Source organism: Schistocerca cancellata, chromosome 9 (genome assembly GCF_023864275.1).
Source record: "Schistocerca cancellata isolate TAMUIC-IGC-003103 chromosome 9, iqSchCanc2.1, whole genome shotgun sequence".
Classification (NCBI taxonomy): Eukaryota; Metazoa; Arthropoda; class Insecta; order Orthoptera; family Acrididae; genus Schistocerca; species Schistocerca cancellata.
Genome location: NC_064634.1, coordinates 255531603 through 255550998, shown reverse-complemented (window position 1 = coordinate 255550998; position 19396 = coordinate 255531603). Strand labels below are relative to the sequence as shown.

The 19396-nt window shown below is 41.3% G+C and overlaps 1 protein-coding gene across 1 annotated transcript in view; it reads left to right on the top strand.

Moving 5' to 3' along the window:
- The window catches only part of LOC126100791 (odorant receptor 43a-like), a 57483-nt gene extending 38290 nt beyond the window's left edge, over positions 1–19193 (top strand). The window contains exons 3-5 of the mRNA XM_049911413.1: positions 4448–4549; positions 15216–15371; positions 18775–19193. Of these exons, the coding sequence (XP_049767370.1) occupies positions 4448–4549; positions 15216–15371; positions 18775–18831 (315 nt within the window). The 3' untranslated portion in view covers positions 18832–19193. The remainder of the gene's footprint in view (positions 1–4447; positions 4550–15215; positions 15372–18774) is intronic.
- The last annotated feature ends 203 nt before the right edge of the window (positions 19194–19396 follow it).

Here is a 19396-nt window from a genome sequence, read left to right as displayed (position 1 = left end):
ATTGTACAGTATGCTGGGCGCCAGTATGTCTTGGAATATAAGACACAAATAGTCGAGATGAGATGGCCGAGACTGGACATTCGCATGCGCAACATGGAGCTTCGTGCATCTAGTGAACAAAGCGTTCGATGATGCCGCTGCTGGTCAACTGAAACTCTGGGTCAGCGCTGGCGAGGGACCGAAGCATAACTAAATGGACTGAGATGGGGGGCAGCCGGTTCTCGGAAGTGAAAGCGGCTAGTGTCTTTACGGAGGATGGAGTTTTTGAGGCCACGGACAGAGGGGTTTGTATTGCAATACGCGCATGTATGTATGTATGTGCTGGAGCGCCGTATAGTGTATACATATATACTATATACATAAAAATATATGCTGTATGTGTAAAAAATGAATTGATCGTATGGCATTGACGACCGGTAGTCCCCACCTCGGAAAGTTCGGCCGTCGAGTTGCAAGTCTTTCCAATTGATGGCACATTGGACGATTTGCGTACAGATGATGATGAGGACAACACAGCACCCAGTCCCAAACTGAGTATATCGATATAAACCATGTTGTACTTTAGAATGCATTTATTAACACACGAATGTTAGAGTGCCACTTCCTGTCAAAATTTCAAGGCAATCAATGGAGAAGTTGAAGCCTGAAACTTCCTGGGAGATTATAACTGTGTGCCGGATCGAGACTCGAACTCGTTACCTTTGCCTTTCGCGGGAAAGTGCTCTACCAACTGAGCTACCCAAGCACGACTAACGCCCCGTCCTCACAGCTTTACTTCTGCATGTATCTCGTCTCCTACCTTCCAGACTTTACAGAATCTCTCCTGCGAACCTTGCAGAACTAGCACTCCTGAAAGAAAGGTTCACCGGAGAGCTTCTGTAAAGTTTGGAAGGTAGGAGACGAGGTACTGGCAGAAGTAAAGCTGTGAGGACGGAGTGTGAGTCATGCTTGGGTAGCTCAGTTGGTAGAGCACTTTCCCGCGAAATGCAAAGGTCCCGAGTACGAGTCTCGGTCCGGCACACAGTTTTAATCTGCCAAGAAGTTTCATATCAGCGCACACTCCGCTGCAGAGTGAAAATCTCATTTTGGAATGGAGAAGTTGCTATACATTTATATAAATAATAATATAAGGTACGGCCAAACTTTCAGGAAACATTCCTCACACACAAATAAAGAAAAGATGTTATGTGGACATGTGTCACATAGTAATTTTAGTTTCGTCAGTATGTACTGTACTTCCTCGATTCACCGGCAGATGGCCCAGTTGAAGGAGGGTAATGTTGACTTCGGTGCTTGTGTTGACATACGACTCATTGCTCTACAGTACTAGCATCAAGCACATCAGTACGTAGCATCACCAGGTTAGTGTTCATCACGAACGTGGTTTTGCAGTCAGTGCAATGTTTACAAATGCGGAGTTGGCAGACGCGCATTTGATGTATGGATTAGCACGGGGCAATAGCCGTGGCGCGGTACGTTTGTATCGAGACAGATTTCCAGAACTAAGGTGTCCCGACAGGAAGACGTCCGAAGCAATTGGTCGGCGTCTTAGAGAGCACGGAACATTCCAGCCTATGACTCGCGACTGGGGAAGACCTAGAACGACGAGGACACCTGCAATGGACGAGGCAAATCTTCGCGCAGTTGACGATAACCCTAATGTCAGCGTAAGAGAAGTTGCTGCTGTACAAGGTAACGTTGACCACGTCACTGTATGGAAAGTACTACGTGACTACCAGTTGTTTCTGTACCATGTACAGCGTGTGCAGGCACTATCAGCAGCTGATGGGCCTCCACGGGTACACTTCTGCGAATGGTTCATCCAACAATGTGTCAATCCTCATTTCAGTGCAAATGTTCTCTTTACGGATGAGGCTTCATTCCAACGTGATCAAACTGTAAATTTTCACAATCAAAATGTGTGGGCTCACGAGAATCCGCACGCAATTATGCAATCACGTCATCAACACAGATTTTCTGTGAACGTTTGGGCAGGCATTGTTGGTGATGTCTTGATTGGGCCCCATGTTCTTCCACCTACTCTCAGTGGAGCACGTTATCATGATTTCATACGGGATACTCTACCTGTGCTGCTAATGAGCCTTTACAAGTACGACAGAACATGTGGTTCATGCACGATGGAGCTCCTGCACATTTCAGTCGAAGTGTTCGTACGCTTCTCAGCAACAAATTTGGTGACCGATGGATTGGTAGATGCGGGCCAATTCCATGGCCTCCACGCTCTCCTGACCTCAACCCTCTTGACTTTCATTTATGAGGGCATTTGAAAGCTCTTGTCTACGCAACCCCGGTACCAAATGTAGAAACTCTTCGTGCTCGTATTGTGTACGGCTGTGATACAATACGCCATTCTCCAGCGCTGCATCAGCGCATCAGGAATTCCATGCTAAGGAGGGTGGGTGCATGTATCCTCGCTAAGGGAGGACATTTTGAACATTTCCTGTAACAAAGTGTTTGAAGTCACGCTGGTACGATCTGTTGCTGTGTGTTTCCATTCCATGATTAATGTGATTTGAAGAGAAGTAATACAATGAGCTATAACATGGAATGTAAGCGTTTCAGGACACATGTCCACATAACATATTTTCTTTCTTTGTGTGAGAGGAATGTTTCCTGAAAGTTTGGTCGTACCTTTTTGTAACACCCTGTATTACTATATAGACAATAATGGAAGTGCTCGTCGGCTGAAAGTCTTAAACCTCCTATTCACTGACAACTTTGAAATTGGGACACAATGTTGCTTTCGAATACATGTGTGTTTCTATACTACCTTCTACAGTGCCACTTATAACGCGTATATGTAATATACATTGGGAAATAGGAGATGATTAGAGACAGGGGACAGAAGGAGATTGAGCGACAGTGCGAGGAGAAGAAGATAGTGGAGGTGGAGATAGACAGAGAGAGACGGGTAGAGAAAGCGGCAACAGGAGATGGAGTTGGAAGGGTGACGGTAGATGGACAGGGAAAGGGAAGAGGAGGCGATGGACAGAAAGAGGGGAGAGAGGGGGTGTCAGGAAGTGATGGAGAGAGAAGGGCAGGAGAAGATGAGCATAGGAAGAGATGTAATTTTAAGAGAGAGAGGAGTAAGGAAGAGGAAGTGGACAAAGAGAGAGGGAGGGGGATATGGAGAGAGAAAAGGTGGAGAAGGAGAACGTACGTCCAATTCCCATACACACTAGAAACGTGTTCCCTTTCCACTTACTTCCATTTAACCAGACTGAACTACAGCAACACCTGGCTGCGAATAGCTACATATAAAAATCCGCGTAGTGCAAGAGTAACGACAATTGTACTTTGATTTTGAGTGCTACCATTCAGTGCGACAATTCATCTTCTATTTATTGTAGGCTTTAAACTGAATAATCCGAATGTGTAAAATTGTCAATCTAACACCTAAGTAGAACAGTCTGAATATCGACTCAGAAATTCAGCCTCCTAGATAGGATTATGCAAATTTACAAATCATATTTTAAATTAATCACTGTCTGGGATTACAATCACTTTTCTTTCTTAAGTACTTCAGAGTATTGAGGGTATGTGGTGCACGCATTAGTTAACAACACATCATTTATTCCTTTTATTCACTGGAAAAAATACGTTGCCTGAGAATGCATTCCGCATAGCTACTTTCACAATGATAAATTAAACATTCTTCTCTGAAAATTGTTCTAAATATGTTGTAACCAATTTACACATTAAAATCTAATGCTGAAGTAAGGCCTAGGCAAAATCTATAGCATAAGTGAGATTCGTAAAATTTCTGTTGTGTCTTTTATATATTCTAATAGTCAGCGTGTAGAATGAATGTGACTACATCGATGTTTGATCCATTTGTACAAATGTCTCTCCGAATAAAATGGTACTGTGTTATGGTGACATTTACTCCAGTATTGCAATGGAAGGTTCGGGTACAACCTTGGACGACTTTATCTTCGGGATGACGTCACCTTCGTTATTTTTGCCCTCAGGAATGCTAATCACACATCTCCTATCTCCGAAAATGGTAATTAAAGTGAAACTGATCTATGAAATTTTTGGGTTGATATATGTGCACAGAATTATTCTGTGTCTTGGTGTATTCTCGAAACAATCGGTAACATAGTGTTGGTAGAGAGTTACACTGGAAAAATTTGCTAGGAAAAGTTTAGAAAGTTGAAAGAAAGAAGATATACAGTCAGTTAGTGTGCAGGGTTTTCACCTTCTGCGGATAAAACAACAATTTATTAGAGTAGCAGAAAGATCTTCACTTTCATATACATAGAAGAGAGTAAAACAAAGACAGAAACAGACTATTTATGATAATGAATTCATGAGACCCGTAACCAAAAACATTATTTCTCAATTTGTTGCTGTCATTTTGTACAAGTAATTCAAGCCACACATTTTTTTCAGATTCTTACGTATATCTTTTGATTTTTCGCAGAGTGAAGAGTTCAGTGCAGTACTGAAATGTGCATCTTTCCTTACAATTCCTGTTGGCCAGCTGTATCTTTATTGCTGGGCAGCAACTAACGTAACAGAACAGGTGAGCATGGGATCAACCTCGAGCACTGATATACTAACTTGTGTCCAAGCTTTTGTCGGCAATGTCCTCTACAGTCGTTCAACTCATATGAGGTTCATATCTCTCTGGAACCCAAACCAAGGTGTTTCGTTTATTAACGCTTTCATTTTTCTGAAACCAATTACAGGTGGCTCAAAAAGAGAGCCGGCTTTGATACACCAAAATAAGACAATCATTTTTACGTCAAACACAAACAAAACACATAAACTTGTTCATCTAACCTTTCTATATGATGTGTGACAAATGTGAAGCGTATGACCTCTACTTATCTGAATTGCACTAGCTCTGTCCATCAAATTCACTATGATTGGACTATAAGATTCCACATCCATTTCGCTGACAGGTCGTCGAATTTCCTCCTTCAAGTCATGGATGTTGCAGAGTTTATTGGCATACAACATTGATTCAAATGACTTCAAATGAAAATGTCATAAGCAATTAATTCCTACGCCTTGGTGGCCATTGCGGGAAATGAGGCGATCCGGGAACCGCTCATGGAGCAGCTGAATTGTTTCGCAGAAAATTTGGCAGGTGGCTGAATTTTGTAGGGGTGGTAATGGTGATCACACCGGAGAATTCTCCATACTGAAGAACAGCTTAAGTCCGATTGTTGAGAACGGTAACGAACTGTTCTGATTGGGCTAATAGTCCCACTGTCACGAAACTCCGCAATGTTCTTCTCACTTCGGCTAGAAGTGAATAATTTCTTATATACTGTAGCTCTATTTGAGAGTGGAACTAATATATATAACAAATAACAACGAAATTGAACTTACAACATACACATTCCACCTATGTACGGTCCACTGCTGGATTAAGGCCTGGTCCCGATTTTTCCATGATTCGAAGTAGCTCCTGCACGTTTTCTAGTGTCAGTTGTCCACCTTCCACTAGGTCGTCATATAATATTTCTTTTACCTCTTGCCACTCAGCATAGAATTTTCCTGAACCATTTACCATCGATTTGCCTAGTTGCATGTCTCATTCACTTCCTTTTCATTTTCATAACATTCATAGTCACATCTTTAGCTGCAGTTTGTTCCGTGATGCATTTGTCCCTCTTATTAATTCCCAACACTCTGAGCAAGTCTCAGTTTTTGATGATTTTGACACTGAAAATCCACGTGTCAATACCCTAAGTCCAAACTGTTAATAGCCACTCATGATACGCTTTTCTCTTCACAAACATAGGAAATTAAGTTTTGGTAATTCTATTCAATCTATCAAGAAACCTTAGGTCGTTTTTATCCTGACGCTTATTTCCTTTGCTCTCCATCCAGTCACTAATTTCAGATACTCTACATACGGGGACTCTTCCATATTGATTTAGAGTTCATTTTTCCCCATCAGTGAAGATGCGCCATGTGCCTCATCATTACATTGTCATAGTATGTAGTACTCAGGTCTAACTGCAGATTGCAGGTTAGTCATCAGAAGTGTTATTCCTTCTAAGTCACTTTCCCTACTGTTGTCATTATGTGATCTAACAACATTGAGTGTGTTCATCGTGGAGAGCGCAGGCAAACCGGTTTTGTGGAAGGAGGTCGTAAACATTGAGGATGTAAACAGGCAGCTGATGTCAGTGGGAGGAAATCGACAACTCTTCTCCACATAATAGTCGAAAAACCATGGTTACCCTTACTGAAATTATGTTCCAGATACTGCCACTCCCACCGTATTCTCCTGGCTTGGCCTCTTCTGGTTGCCTGATTACCTACTGTTCGCTGTTATGAAGGAACCCCAGCTCGGACATCTTTTTCTGCAGACTTCAATGAACTGCGAGCTACTGTCCTGAGGTGGGCTCGAAACACTCCACAAAAGTAATTCAAGATGGCCTATAGTAATTACAGGGCCAAGTCAGGAGAATAAGGCGGTTATGGCAGTACGTGGAATGCCATTTCAGCGATGGCATCCATGGTTTTGCAGCTCTTATGGGGACGAGCATTGTCGTGTTACAAGAGCGCTTTTCGTAACAGACTTCTTATTAACTGACGAAAAGTCATCGTGTAACGAGCGTCGATGGTCTACGGAACTCATCTAGGAGTGTCCATCCACCGTTCTGGAGTCCCAAGATTACTCTTTCATAGAGTCGAAACCGGTCACTCACTCCAATAAAAAAAATATTTTAAGAAGATTGCCATACTAACACCTTCAAAAAGGTCTCCCTGACCTTAAATCTATACATTCATAAATTTCTATTCTTCAAAAACGCTTTTCTTGCCATTGCCAGTTTTCATTTTATATCCTCCCTACTTCGACTATCATCAGTTACTTCACTTCCCAAGTAGAAAAACTAATTTACTACTTTAAATGTCTTATTTCCTAATCTAATTTAATCAGGTTGTATTTCATTATCCTCGTGTTGCTTTAGTTAATGTTTATCTGATATCCTTCTTTCAAAATACTGTCCATTCCAGTCTGCTGCTCCTCCAAGTCCTTCACCGTCTGTGACAGAATTACAAAGTCATCGGCAACATAAAAATTTTTATTTCTTCTCTGTGAACTTTAATTCCCACTCCAATTTTTCCTTAATTTGTTTTACTTCTTGCTCAGTATACAGACACAATAACATCGTGGATAGGCTACAAGCCTGTCTCACTCCATTCTCAAACACTAGTTCCCCTTCGTGCCCCTCGGCTTTTATAACTGCCATCTGGTTTCTGCACAAATTGTAAATACCCTTTCGCTCCCTGTATTTTAACCCTGCCACCTTTAAAATTTGAAAGAGAGTGTTCCAGTCAACATTGTCAAGACTTTCTGTACGTCTACAAATGCTATAAATGTAGGTTTGACTTTCCTTAACCTATCTTCTAAGGTAAGTCGTAGGGTCAGCATTGCCTCGCTGTTTCCTAAATTTCTTTGCAATCCGAACAGATCTTACCCGAGATTGGCTTTGACCAGTTTTTCCGTTCCTCTGTTCCTCTGTAAAGACTCGTGTTATCATTTTTCAGCCATTAATTATAAAACTGATTGTTCGGTAATTTTCACACCAGTCAGCATCTACTTTCTTTGTAATTGAGATTATTATATTCTTCTTGTAGTATGAGGGTATTTCGCTTGCCTCATTCATTTTGTTTACCAGACTGTACAGGTCTGTCATGGCTGGCTCTCCCAAGGCTATCAGTAGGTCTAATGGAATGTTTTCTATTTCCAGGGCCTTGTTTCGACTTCAGTCTTTCAGTTCTTTGTCAGATTGTTCACGGAGTATCCTATCTCCCTTCTCATATTCCTCTAAGTCCTCTTTTCATTTCCACAGTATTGCCCTCAAATACATTTACCTTTTACAGAATCTCTTTATACTACTTCCACCTATCTCTTTTCCTTCTTTGCTTAGGACTGGTTTTCCATCTGAGCTCTTGATATTCATGCAGGTGGTTCTCTTTTCACCAAAGATCTCCTTAACTTTCCTGTTGGCAGTATCTACCTTACCCGTTATGCTTTTACATCCTTCAATTCGTCCTCTAGCCATTTCTGTTTAGCCATTTTCCATTTCCTGTCGGTCTATATTCCCGCCGGCCGGAGAGGCCAAGCGGTACTAGGCGTTTAAGTCTGGAACAGCGCGATCGCTATGGTCGCAGGTTCGAATCCTGCCTAGGGCATGGATGTGTGTGATGTCCTTAGGTTAGTTAGGTTTAAGTAGTTCTAAGTTCTAGGGGACTGATGACCTCAGATGTTAAGTCCCATAGTGCTCAGAGCCATTTGAACCAATCTATATTCCCTTTCACCTGCTTCGTTTATTGCATTTTTATATTTTCTCTTTTCATCAATTAAACTGAATATATCTCGTGTTACCCAAGTATTTCTACAGCCTCTCTGTTCTTTTGCCTGATGCATTCACTATTTAATATCTCAAAGCGACCTATTCTTCTTCTACTGTATTCCTTCCCCCTGTTCTTGTCAATCGTTGACTAATGTTCCCTCTGAAACCTTCTACAGTCTCTGGTTCTTTCGGTTTATCCAGGTCCTATATTCTTCAATTCCTGCCGTTTTGCAGTTTCTTCAGTTTTTATCTACAGCTCATAACCAATAAATTGTGGTCAGAGGGCACATCTGCCCCCGGAAATGTTTTGCAATTTAAAATCTGGTTCCTAAATCTCTTGTAACGATATACATCCATTCTGAAACCTTCCGGTGTCTCCAAGCCTCTTCCATGTGTACGTCCTATTCTCATGATTCCAAACCAAGTGTTGGCTATGATTAAATTATGCTGCGTGCATAGTTGTATCAGGCGGCTTCCTCTTTCATTCCTTTCCCCCAGTTCATATTCGCCTACTACTTTTCCTTCTCTTCCTTTTTCTACTATCGAATTCCAGAACCCAGTGACTATTAAATTTTCGGCTGCTTTAAGTGTCTGAAAAATTTCTTTTATCTAGTCATAGATTTTGTCAGTCTCATTCTAATCTGCGAAGATAGTTGCCATATAAACTTGTACTGCTGTGGTGGATGTGGGCTTCGTATCTATCTTGGCTACAATAATGCGTTGACTGTGCTGTTCGTAGCAGCTTATGTGCGTTCCTATTTTTGTACTCATTATTAAACGTACTCCTACACTATTCCTAATTGATTTTGTACTTAAACCTTCACCAATTCCCATTATATCCATTTCCTTTTCTAAACTTTCTAACCTATCTGCCGGATTAAGGGATCTAACATTCCACTCTCCGATTCATAGAACGTCAGTTCTGTTTCTCTTGACAACGATCAACTAACGTACCACGTCACTTATTAGGCAAAAATGAATTTTTCGATATCTACCAAATTCCAATTTTTAGTGAGCCCATAGTCATCGAAGTCGTTAAAAATTTCAAAACGAACGTCTTTCCATGCTTTCTGCGTCTCACGTGCCTATATTTTTCACATGTTGTGTCCGACAGCACTGGATCGGATAGCACTGCAGAAATCTAGGGATTCACATCAACATCTAATAAACGGCTCATTTCATCAGAGAAATTGCTGCAACAACTTTCCAAAAATAGTAATAAAGATAGTTATTCAAGAGATCCAGTCACTATCACGTTGAAACAGAAACTGAACCGGCATGCCTTGATCACTTTCTGTTCCCTGAACGCGAGTTCGCAGCATATGGAAACCTGATGGAACCTGTTCGTGACGAAGGAGCATCCGTTACGTACTGTTACCATTAAGTACGGAATAGAAAGTGAAGTACCATTTCACACTTGTTCAAAGCGACCAAAAAATAACCAAAAACCAACCGAACCGAACGGAAACGCACATATGTGAAACAGCATGCCTAAGGCACATGGGGAGAAATGCAGTCGGTACACCACCGTAAGAGGCCAAATTTCCAAAATTTTCGCGACGCAATCTTTACGATAGATTTAGACTGAAGGATACAGTATGTTTCTTTCACTCATTTAGGATCGTGAGTAAGCCTCTCCGCAAACTACATCTTTCTCCCAATGAAATCAGTTTGTTGGGCATTACTTCGACACACTAAAACACACTAAACAAACCAGTGACGCATCACGTTGCTTTTCTTTCGGTATTTTTGTATCCCTAATCTAATTTCGTAATGGCTCCAGGAAGAAGAACTACACCAAAAAACTGGTGTAATATGGCCACTGCAAGCGTGCCGCTTACACGAGTGAATTACATGTTCTTCGTTTTATTCCAGTAAGTGAGAAATAATTCCTTCTTTTTGTGGTGTTCCTACAGCTGTTGCTGAATCCCTCATATCTGTCGTCATCTGATTCTATCTTCTAACGCTTGCTCGCCTTCTACCATTCCTCTTTTTTTCTTGACCCCATTTAGTCCATCTAACATTCGGTCTTCGTCTTTCCATTCTCCTCTAAGAATGGTACATCAAAGTTTGCTTTGGCCATTGTCGTCCGCCAATGTGTTGTATTTCGACAGGTGAAACCCGTTCTTCTGTTCGACCTGTCATGCTCCCTTGAGTCTCGATCATTTCCCTAATAGTTCTGTTTTTCACGTGATCTCTTTTTTTCTGGATGTATTCCAGTCTCTGACTTCTGCTACCGTTTTTGCTCTCTACAGCTCTCTCGGGTACTACTGATGTTATTGTGTGATGTCTTAACAGATGTACTGTCATCCTGTTCCTTTTTGTTTTCAGTGATTTCCATATATTTCTTTCCTTATCGATATACGCAGAAGCTCCTTATATCTTACCTTACTAGTCAAACTAATTTTCAGCGCTCGTTGTACCACCACATCTGAAATGCTTTGATTCTCTTTTGTTCTGGTAATCCCACAGTCCATGTTTCACTACCGTGCAATACTTTGCTTCAAACGTATATTCTCAGAAATTTCTTCCGCAAATTAAGGTCTATGTTTGATACTAGAAGACTTCTCTTGATCTGGAATGTCCAATTTGCCAGTGCTAGTCCGCTTTTGATGTCTTCTTTGCTCTGTCGACGTTGTTTATTTTGATACCTAGGTGGTAGTATTCCTTAACTTCATCTACATCGTGATCATCAGTCCTCATGTAAAATTTTCGCTGCTCTCATTACTTTCGTCTTTCTTCGATTTACCCTCAGCCCATATTGTTTACTGATTAGACTACTGCTGGCCGGAGTGACCGAGCGGTTCTAGGCGCTACATCCTGGAACCGCGCGACCGCTACGGTCGCAGGTTCGAATCCTGCCTCGGGCATGGATGTGTGTGATGTCCTTAGGTTAGTTAGGTTTAAGTAGTTCTAAGTTCTAGGGGACTGATGACCTCAGAAGTTAAGTGGCGGGCTCTGAGCACTATGGGACTTAACTTCTGTGGTCATCAGTCCCCTAGAACTTAGAGCTACTTAAACCTAACTAACCTAAGGACATCACACACATCCATGCCCGAGGCAGGATTCGAACCTGCGACCGTAGCAGTCGCGCGGTTCCGGACTGAGCGCCTTAACCGCGAGACCACCGCGGCCGGCTCAGAAGTTAAGTCCCAAGGTGCTCAGAGCCATTTTTTTTTAGACTACTCATTCTACTCTCACTTTCACTGAGGACAGGAATCTCATCAGCGACTGCTATCACTGATATCCTTTCACCTTCAATTTTAATCTCCCTGCTGAATTTTTCTTTGATTTCCATCATTGCTTCTTCGATGTGTAGATTGAACAGTAGGGACGAAAGACTACATACCTGTCTTACACCCTTTTCTGTCAGAGCACTTCGTCCATGGTTGTCCAACCTTATTATTCCCCCTTGGCTCTTGTACAAATAGTATGTTACCCGTCACTCCCTATAGCTAACACCCATTTTTCTCAGAATTTCAAATATCTTGCACCGTTTTACGTAGTCGAATGCCTTTTCAGGTCGACAAATTCTATGAGCGTGTCATGATTTTTCTTTAGTCTTGCTTACATTATTAACTGCCACGTCATAATTGCCTCTCTGGTGCCTTTACCTTCCCTAATCCCGAACACATCGTCATCTAACACATTATAAATTTTCTTTCCCATCCTTATGTGTATTATTCTTATCAGCAACTTTGATGCATGAGCTGTTAAGCTGATAGTGCAATAATACTCGCATCTGTCAGCTCTTGCAGTTTTCGGAACTGTGTGGATGAAATTTTGCCAAAAGTGACATGGTGTGTCACTAGAGTCATACATTATTCACACGAGCATGCATATTCGGAATATTCGTTTGTTGCCAGTTCCCACAATGATTTTAGAAATTTTGATGGCGTGTTATCCATCCCTTCTGCCTTATTTAGTCGTAAGTCCTCCAAAGCTCATTAAAATCCTGATTATAATGCTGGATACCCTTTCTCTTCTAAATCGGCGCCTGTTTATTGTTCTATCACATCAGACAAATCATACTACTCTCCTCTCTACCGGCAATCTTTATGTTACCACCCCTGCTTTTAATTTCACTTAAGGTTGTTTTGACTTTCGTATATGCTACGTCAGTCCTTTCAACAATCATTCCTTTCTCAATTTCTTCACATTTTTCATTAAGTACTTTCCTCTTAGCATCCCTGCACTGCCTATTTATTTCATTGCGCAGCAACTTGTATTTCTGTATTCCTGAATTTCACTTAACATTTTTCTACTTCCTTCCTTAATCGATCAGCGGAAGTATTTCTTCTGTTACCCATGGTTTCTTCGCCTTCTTTGTATCTATATTTTCCCTTGCAACATCTGTAATTTCCCTTTCTACAGATGTCCATTTCTCTTCAACTCTACTGCCTAGTGAGCTATTCCTTGTTGCTAAATCTATAGCCTCAGAGAACTTCAAGTTTATTTCGTCATTCCTTAGTACTTACATACCCCACTTCTTTGCCTATTTATTCTTCCTGACTAATGTCTTAAACTTCAGTCTACTTTTCATCCATACTACATTGTGATCTGAATCTATGTTTCCTCCTGGATACGCCTTACAATCCAGTATCTGAGTTCGGTATTTCTGCTTGCAAAAGGCGTATTCTAACTGAAAATTTCACATATGACCCGGTGTTGTCCAAGAAAACCTCTTCCGCTTGTGGTTCTCGAACACGGTATTCATTATTACTAACTGAAATTTATTACAGAACTCAATTAGTCTTTCTTCTTGTCATTCCTTGTCCGAAACCCATATTCCGTAGTAATCTTTTATTTTGCTCCTTCCTCTCTATTTACATTCCAGTTGCCCATGACTATTAGATTTTCATCTCCGTTTACGTAGTGTATACTCTTTCAATATCCTCATATACTTTCTCTGTCTCTACATCTTCAGCTTGCAACGTCTGCATGTATACCTTGTCTATCGTTGTTAGTGTGGGTCTGCTTAGATTCTGGTAAGAACAACAGTATCTCTGAACTGTTCATTGTAACACACTCTTTGCCCTACCTTCCTATTCATAACGAATCCTATTCCCGTTACACCATCTCCTCCATTTCTTGATATTACCCTGTATTCGTCTGACTAGAAATCCTTCTCTTCTTTCCATTTCACTTCACTACACCTTGGTTGAGTCTCAGAATTCCCCTTTTAAGGTTTTCTAGCTTCCCAACCACGTTCAAGCTTCTGGCAATCCAGGCACCGATTCATAGAACTTTATCCTTTCATTGATTATTCACTCGTTTTCTCATGGTACCTCCCTTGGCATTCACCTGCCGGACTTCCGATGGGGGGAGTATATTTTCTCTGGAACCTTTTGCCCACAAAGAGATCATGTTCACACATTTTCAATTACAAGCTAAATATCCTGTGGAGACACGTTATGTATCTTTAAGGCAGCGGTTTTCGTTGCCTTCTGCATCCTCATGACGTTGATTGTTGCTGATTCTTCCTCCTTTCGGGGCAGTTTCCTACCCCAAGGATAAGATGGTGCCCTGAAACTCTGTACGCTCCTCAGCTCTCCTTGACAAGGGCGCTGGCAGAATGATGGTGTCTTTGGCCGCCCATGATGATTAATCAAAACTTTAGCGATGACGAGTTTAGAACAGGGGTCCGAGGACGGTTTGATCGCTAATGAAAAACGCTACTCCTAGGCCACTGGTCCAAACGGAGGCACTCTGTAGGACCTTTTAAGACAGTTCATTTCGCCAACTCTCAATATCTATTGATTTTTCCTCTGAGCTCATAACACCCGCATCTGTGGATCATTATAAGGTTCACAATAGTTCCGTAGCGCATCCTCTTTACTTTCCAACCCATCTTATAATACGATAACACAGGGTATAGCTCCTGTGTAGCTGTTTCCGCATAAACTACTTGTGGCTGCATTCTCTGATTATTTTTTCCGTCTTTTTAGATTACTCTTCAAACAATTAAATTCTTTACATATCCTTATATGCTGGCCATTTAGCAATGTGCTTTCTACATTTGTCCAATGCGTAGGTATTCAGCGTTTTGAAAATTTACTTTCTGTCCTCACTTATCATAAAGTTCTTCCTGCTGACACTAGTTGGGCCATTCGGACGCCGCCTATTTCATTGCCATCCTTTCCAGCGTTGTTACTGGATGCGGTATGAAAGGCCATCCTTTACCTCATTGATATCTTAATCACCACACTTAGTTTTGCACTGGTTCTATTGGAATAGACAACTCCTCTGGCAAATATCACTACAAGAGAAGAGATTTATATTTCATTCCTTCTATGTGCTCACTTTTTTGAAATTTGTAGTTAAGTTTGCTTTTAATGTAAGTACATACTAATTGTATATTAGAATAATTTAACGCACACTTATGTACATTTTTTCTGTACATAATTTTCTTGTACGTTTCACTTCACAGCTCCAGAATGATGATAATATTTTGAAACGTGTAACGCTTAGTAAAGAACTGTTCCATTAAGACCTTTCTATACTTCAAAGTTGTGTCAAATCTGAACGGTCTGCCTCTACAATGGATGTCTTTCTCTATCAAGTAATAGTTTTAGAAATGGAATAGCCCATGCTTCTAGTTCCGATTACCATTCTGCGTTCGAAGACTGTTAACTGTTGTCGCGGAGCCATACTCACTTCGGAAACCTTTTCACATGAATCAGCTGAGTACAAATGACTGCGCCGGCAATTCTCTGCCCTGTTGTACGCGATTCCACGACCAACTGTACATGTTCTGATCACTATTTTTGTCACTTCAGTACAATTCTCACATATGTACTTTAAGCCAAATATAAAATAACAAAATTGCTAAAACATCCACGCTGTAATGCTTACGGTTTTCAACAGGCAGAGGCGGTCTCGGAAGCAATATACAGCTGCTCTTGGGTGGACGCTAGCGAGAGTTTCAAGCGCGCTCTGAGGATCATCATCAGTCGCTCACAGAAGCCACTGGTTCTCACCGCCGGACATCTCTACCCCATCGACAAGGAAGCCTTCCTCGCGGTTGGTATACTGCTGTCTCGACTGAGTAAATAATAATGGCTAACGCAAGATGATCAACGCTAATATAACTCAGTAGTCACCTCTGCAGTATTTTTAAAATTTTATTCCTTTATGACCAATTGCGCTCAGTAGAACATCCTCAGGTACCCACGCCAACAGTCTTCAAAAGACATATCGATACAATTGCGTCAGTACTGTAACCATCCGGCAACCCAACCCGGCAACCGGTCAATACATTAGCTGACGGCATTGGGTTGTAGAGGTCAGGATGAGACCTGACAGTCACCCTTGTGACATGGATGAGCCGTGGCTAGCTGTGTCCAAAGACTCTAATAAAACATTATTAACAAACGCGTTGGTCCCCAGTACACGGCCTCTGTTCACGGCAACCAGCAGTAGCGGCGTACGGCAGGGTGCTAACCTCTCTGGAATGCGCTGACTGACACCACGCGATTTCCGCTCTCTCTGCCGCTACAGCTGTGGAAGCACGTACTCAGCATCCTACGACGTCACAGCAAATAGGTGTAACTTGGCCAGTATTATCTGCACTGCCTCTGGTGTTAGCAGCAAGGGTCAGTGGCTTGACAGAGCGTTCTCTTAAACATTGAAGATTGCTCCTCAGAAAGCGTTCATTGTCACTATTCAGAACGTGCGACGATGGACTGTGTAGTCTGGTAGGTAACCACGTTACACATATTCTCTCCATTTCTGACCCCTAATAGCAAGCAAGATAACTGTTAAAACGTAATGATGATGATGATGATGTTTGGTTTGTGGGGCGCTCAACTGCGTGGTCATCAGCGCCCGTACAATTATCCAATCTTTGCTCAGTCCAATTTCGCCACTTTCCTGGATGATGATGAAATGATGAGGACAACACAAACACCCAGTCATCTCGAGGCAGGTGAAAATCCCTGACCCCGCCGGGAATCGAACCCGGGACCCCGTGCTCGGGAAGCGAGAACGCTACCGCGAGACCACGAGCGGCGGACTGTTAAAACGTAATGACGAAAATTAGATAATATCAGTTTCTCTTGTACTGTATTTTAACAACATTAAATGGTTGTGTACTCAGTTGCAAGGGCTTCCGTATCACATAGTGTGTCTTTCATTCATCGATCATTATTCCTATCGATACATATTTCTTCATGTCTATTTTTCATGCACACAATGTAAACTAACTCGTTCTGGATCACATCAATGAAAGAGTCGTTGAAATGATCCAAGGAATATGTAAATAATAATGAAGGAGCAAATGGCTGTAAGCACTATGGGACTTAACATCTGAGGTTATCCGTCCTCTAGACCTAGAACTACTTAAACCTAAATAACCTAAGGACATCACACACATCCATGCACGAGGCAGGATTCGAACCTGCGACCGTAGCAGCAGCGCGGTTCCGGACTGAAGCGCCTAGAACCATTCGGCCACAACGGCCTGCCAATGAAGGGACATCAAAGGTAAAGTTACACATTATTATGGCAGGCGAAGTAGTATCTATAGAAGAATTCACTGAATATTAAATTGACAGAGATACATGAGACTACTTACAACGTAATCACCGAGTCTCTGGAAATCCCGAACAGAATGATCTATGGATCACTCAACTCGCTGACGACTGAAAACCGTTCCTTAGTCACGAAGCACCATGTGAACATCGTCATCGTCGCAGAACCTGCGACTGTTGTCGTCAGCTCCTAGGTTGCCTGGACATTGTCGTCTGTGGGCGATGTAGCTTGCGTTCCTTTCCGGTCGGTATCACACATGTCTGTCTGGCCTTGGTAAAACAGTTTGCACCATTATACTACGCCGGGACGCGACATTTTATTTTGTCACTATACAGCCAAAATTTTTATGTGCAATTTAGACATTTTGGCCACAAGAATCGTACTGTCCCATATACTTCAACTTTGGAGTACGATTCCAGTTGAGTAGTCATTTCACTCTCACATTATGATGCTCCTGTTGTCCATGCTACAGCAGTGATGTGACTACAGGAAACCGGGAACGTTTACTGTCTTCTGACAATGTGCAGTTCTTACTGTCCAATGGTCTTAGCGATGGACATCATCTGTAAATTGGTGTTTGAAGTTCCCTCGTAACTAACACAAACTCAAGATATATTTATGAAGCGCATTTAGGATTGCTGAATTATCGAAGTCACATAATCACACTTAATTTGAGTACGTCATGAATACCTATATCTTTCTGTGCGAGCTCCGATTTCCCTTATTTTATCGTGATGATCGTTCCTCCCTATGTAGGTCGGTGTCAACTAAATATTTTCGCATTCGGCGGAGAAAGTTGGTGACTGGAATTTCCTGAGAAGATTCCGTCGCAACGAAAAACGCCTTTTTTTTAATGATATCCAGCCCAAAACCTGTATCATTTCTGTGACAGTCTCTCCCATATTACCCGATAATACGAAACGTGCTGCCTTTCTTTGAACTTTTCCGATGTTCTCCGTCAGTCCTTTCTGGTAAGGATCTCACACCGCGCTACAGTATTCTTAAAGAGGACGGACACTCGTAGTGTAGGCAGTCTCTTTAGTAGGTCTGTTACATTTTCTGAGTGTCCTGCCAATAAAGCACAGTCGTTGGTTAGTCTTCCCAACAACATTATCTATCTGTTTCTTCCAATTTAAGTTGTTCGTAATTGTAATACCTAGGTATTTTCTTTTGAATTTACGGCTTTTAGATTAGACTGATTTATCTTGTAACCGTAGTTTAACGAGTTCATTTTAGCACTAATGTGGATGATCTCACACTTTTCGTTATTTATGGTCAACTGCCACTTTTCGCACCATTCTGATATCTTTTCTAAATCGTTTAGCAGTTTGTTTTCATATTCTGATGACTTTATTAGTCGATAAACGACAGCGTCATCTGCAAACAACCGACGACGGCTGCTCAGATTGTCTCCCAAAACGTTTGTATAGATAAGGAACAGCAAAGGGCCTTTTACACCACCTTGGCGAACGCCCGAAATTACTTCTGCTTTACTCGATGAGTTTCCGTCAATTCCATAATCATGCAATTTCACCGCGAGCCGCTGGTGTGGTACCGTGTCAAATGCCTTCCAGAAATCCAGAAATACGGAATCGGTTTGAAATCCCTTGTCAATAGCCATCAACACTTCATGTGAATAAAGAACTAGTTGTGTTTCACAGTAACGATGTCTCCTAAACCCAAGTTGACTGTGTGTCATTAGACCGTTTTCTTCGACGTAATTCATAATGATCGAACACAATATATGTTCCAAAATTCTGCTGCATATCGACGTTAACGATATGGGCCAATTCAATAAGAAATGTTTAAGTATCGGAATGAGATTACAAAATAGAATTTAATTTCTGTACATTATTATTTGTGATGTTCACAGTTACGATTTTTTGTTTTTCAGTTGGTAAATGCCTCTTACTCATACTACGCATTGCTGAGTCAAATGTACAATCGCTAGAGCCGTCAACAACAAGAGCCATAAAGTATGATGTAGCCGCAGAAGAAGGAACGGGTTTAATACACACGACAAAATCTTCTACTTCTTTATTCATCAAATACAGACACACATTTGCAACTAATAATACCTTAATTAAATTCTTTTCTGTGACATGATAAGTAGTGTCCTTTTGTAATCGTATTACTCTGTTGTGAATGCTGTCAGAGCATATTATTAGCTATGTAGTTCAAAATACTAACCATTTATATTTTTATCAAGTTTTTGTAATTCTCAAATACAATTATAGACAGCTAAAAGCTTTCAGTAACTTTACAGGTTCCATAGTTGAGACAATTAAATAGAGATCTATGTTATTTAACACCAAGTGGAACGAAGAGATTTCAACTAAAAATACTTTATTTTCAGAATTATCAATAATTCAAAAATGTTTTAATTTGTTGGTCTATGATGTACTTTCTCGAATAGCAAACAGTATATTTAATTTTTTCGCCTTAAACTAATACTACAAGTCAAATAAAGTTATTCTTCGAGGTATGAGTTAATGTCGATTGTCAAGGCATATGAA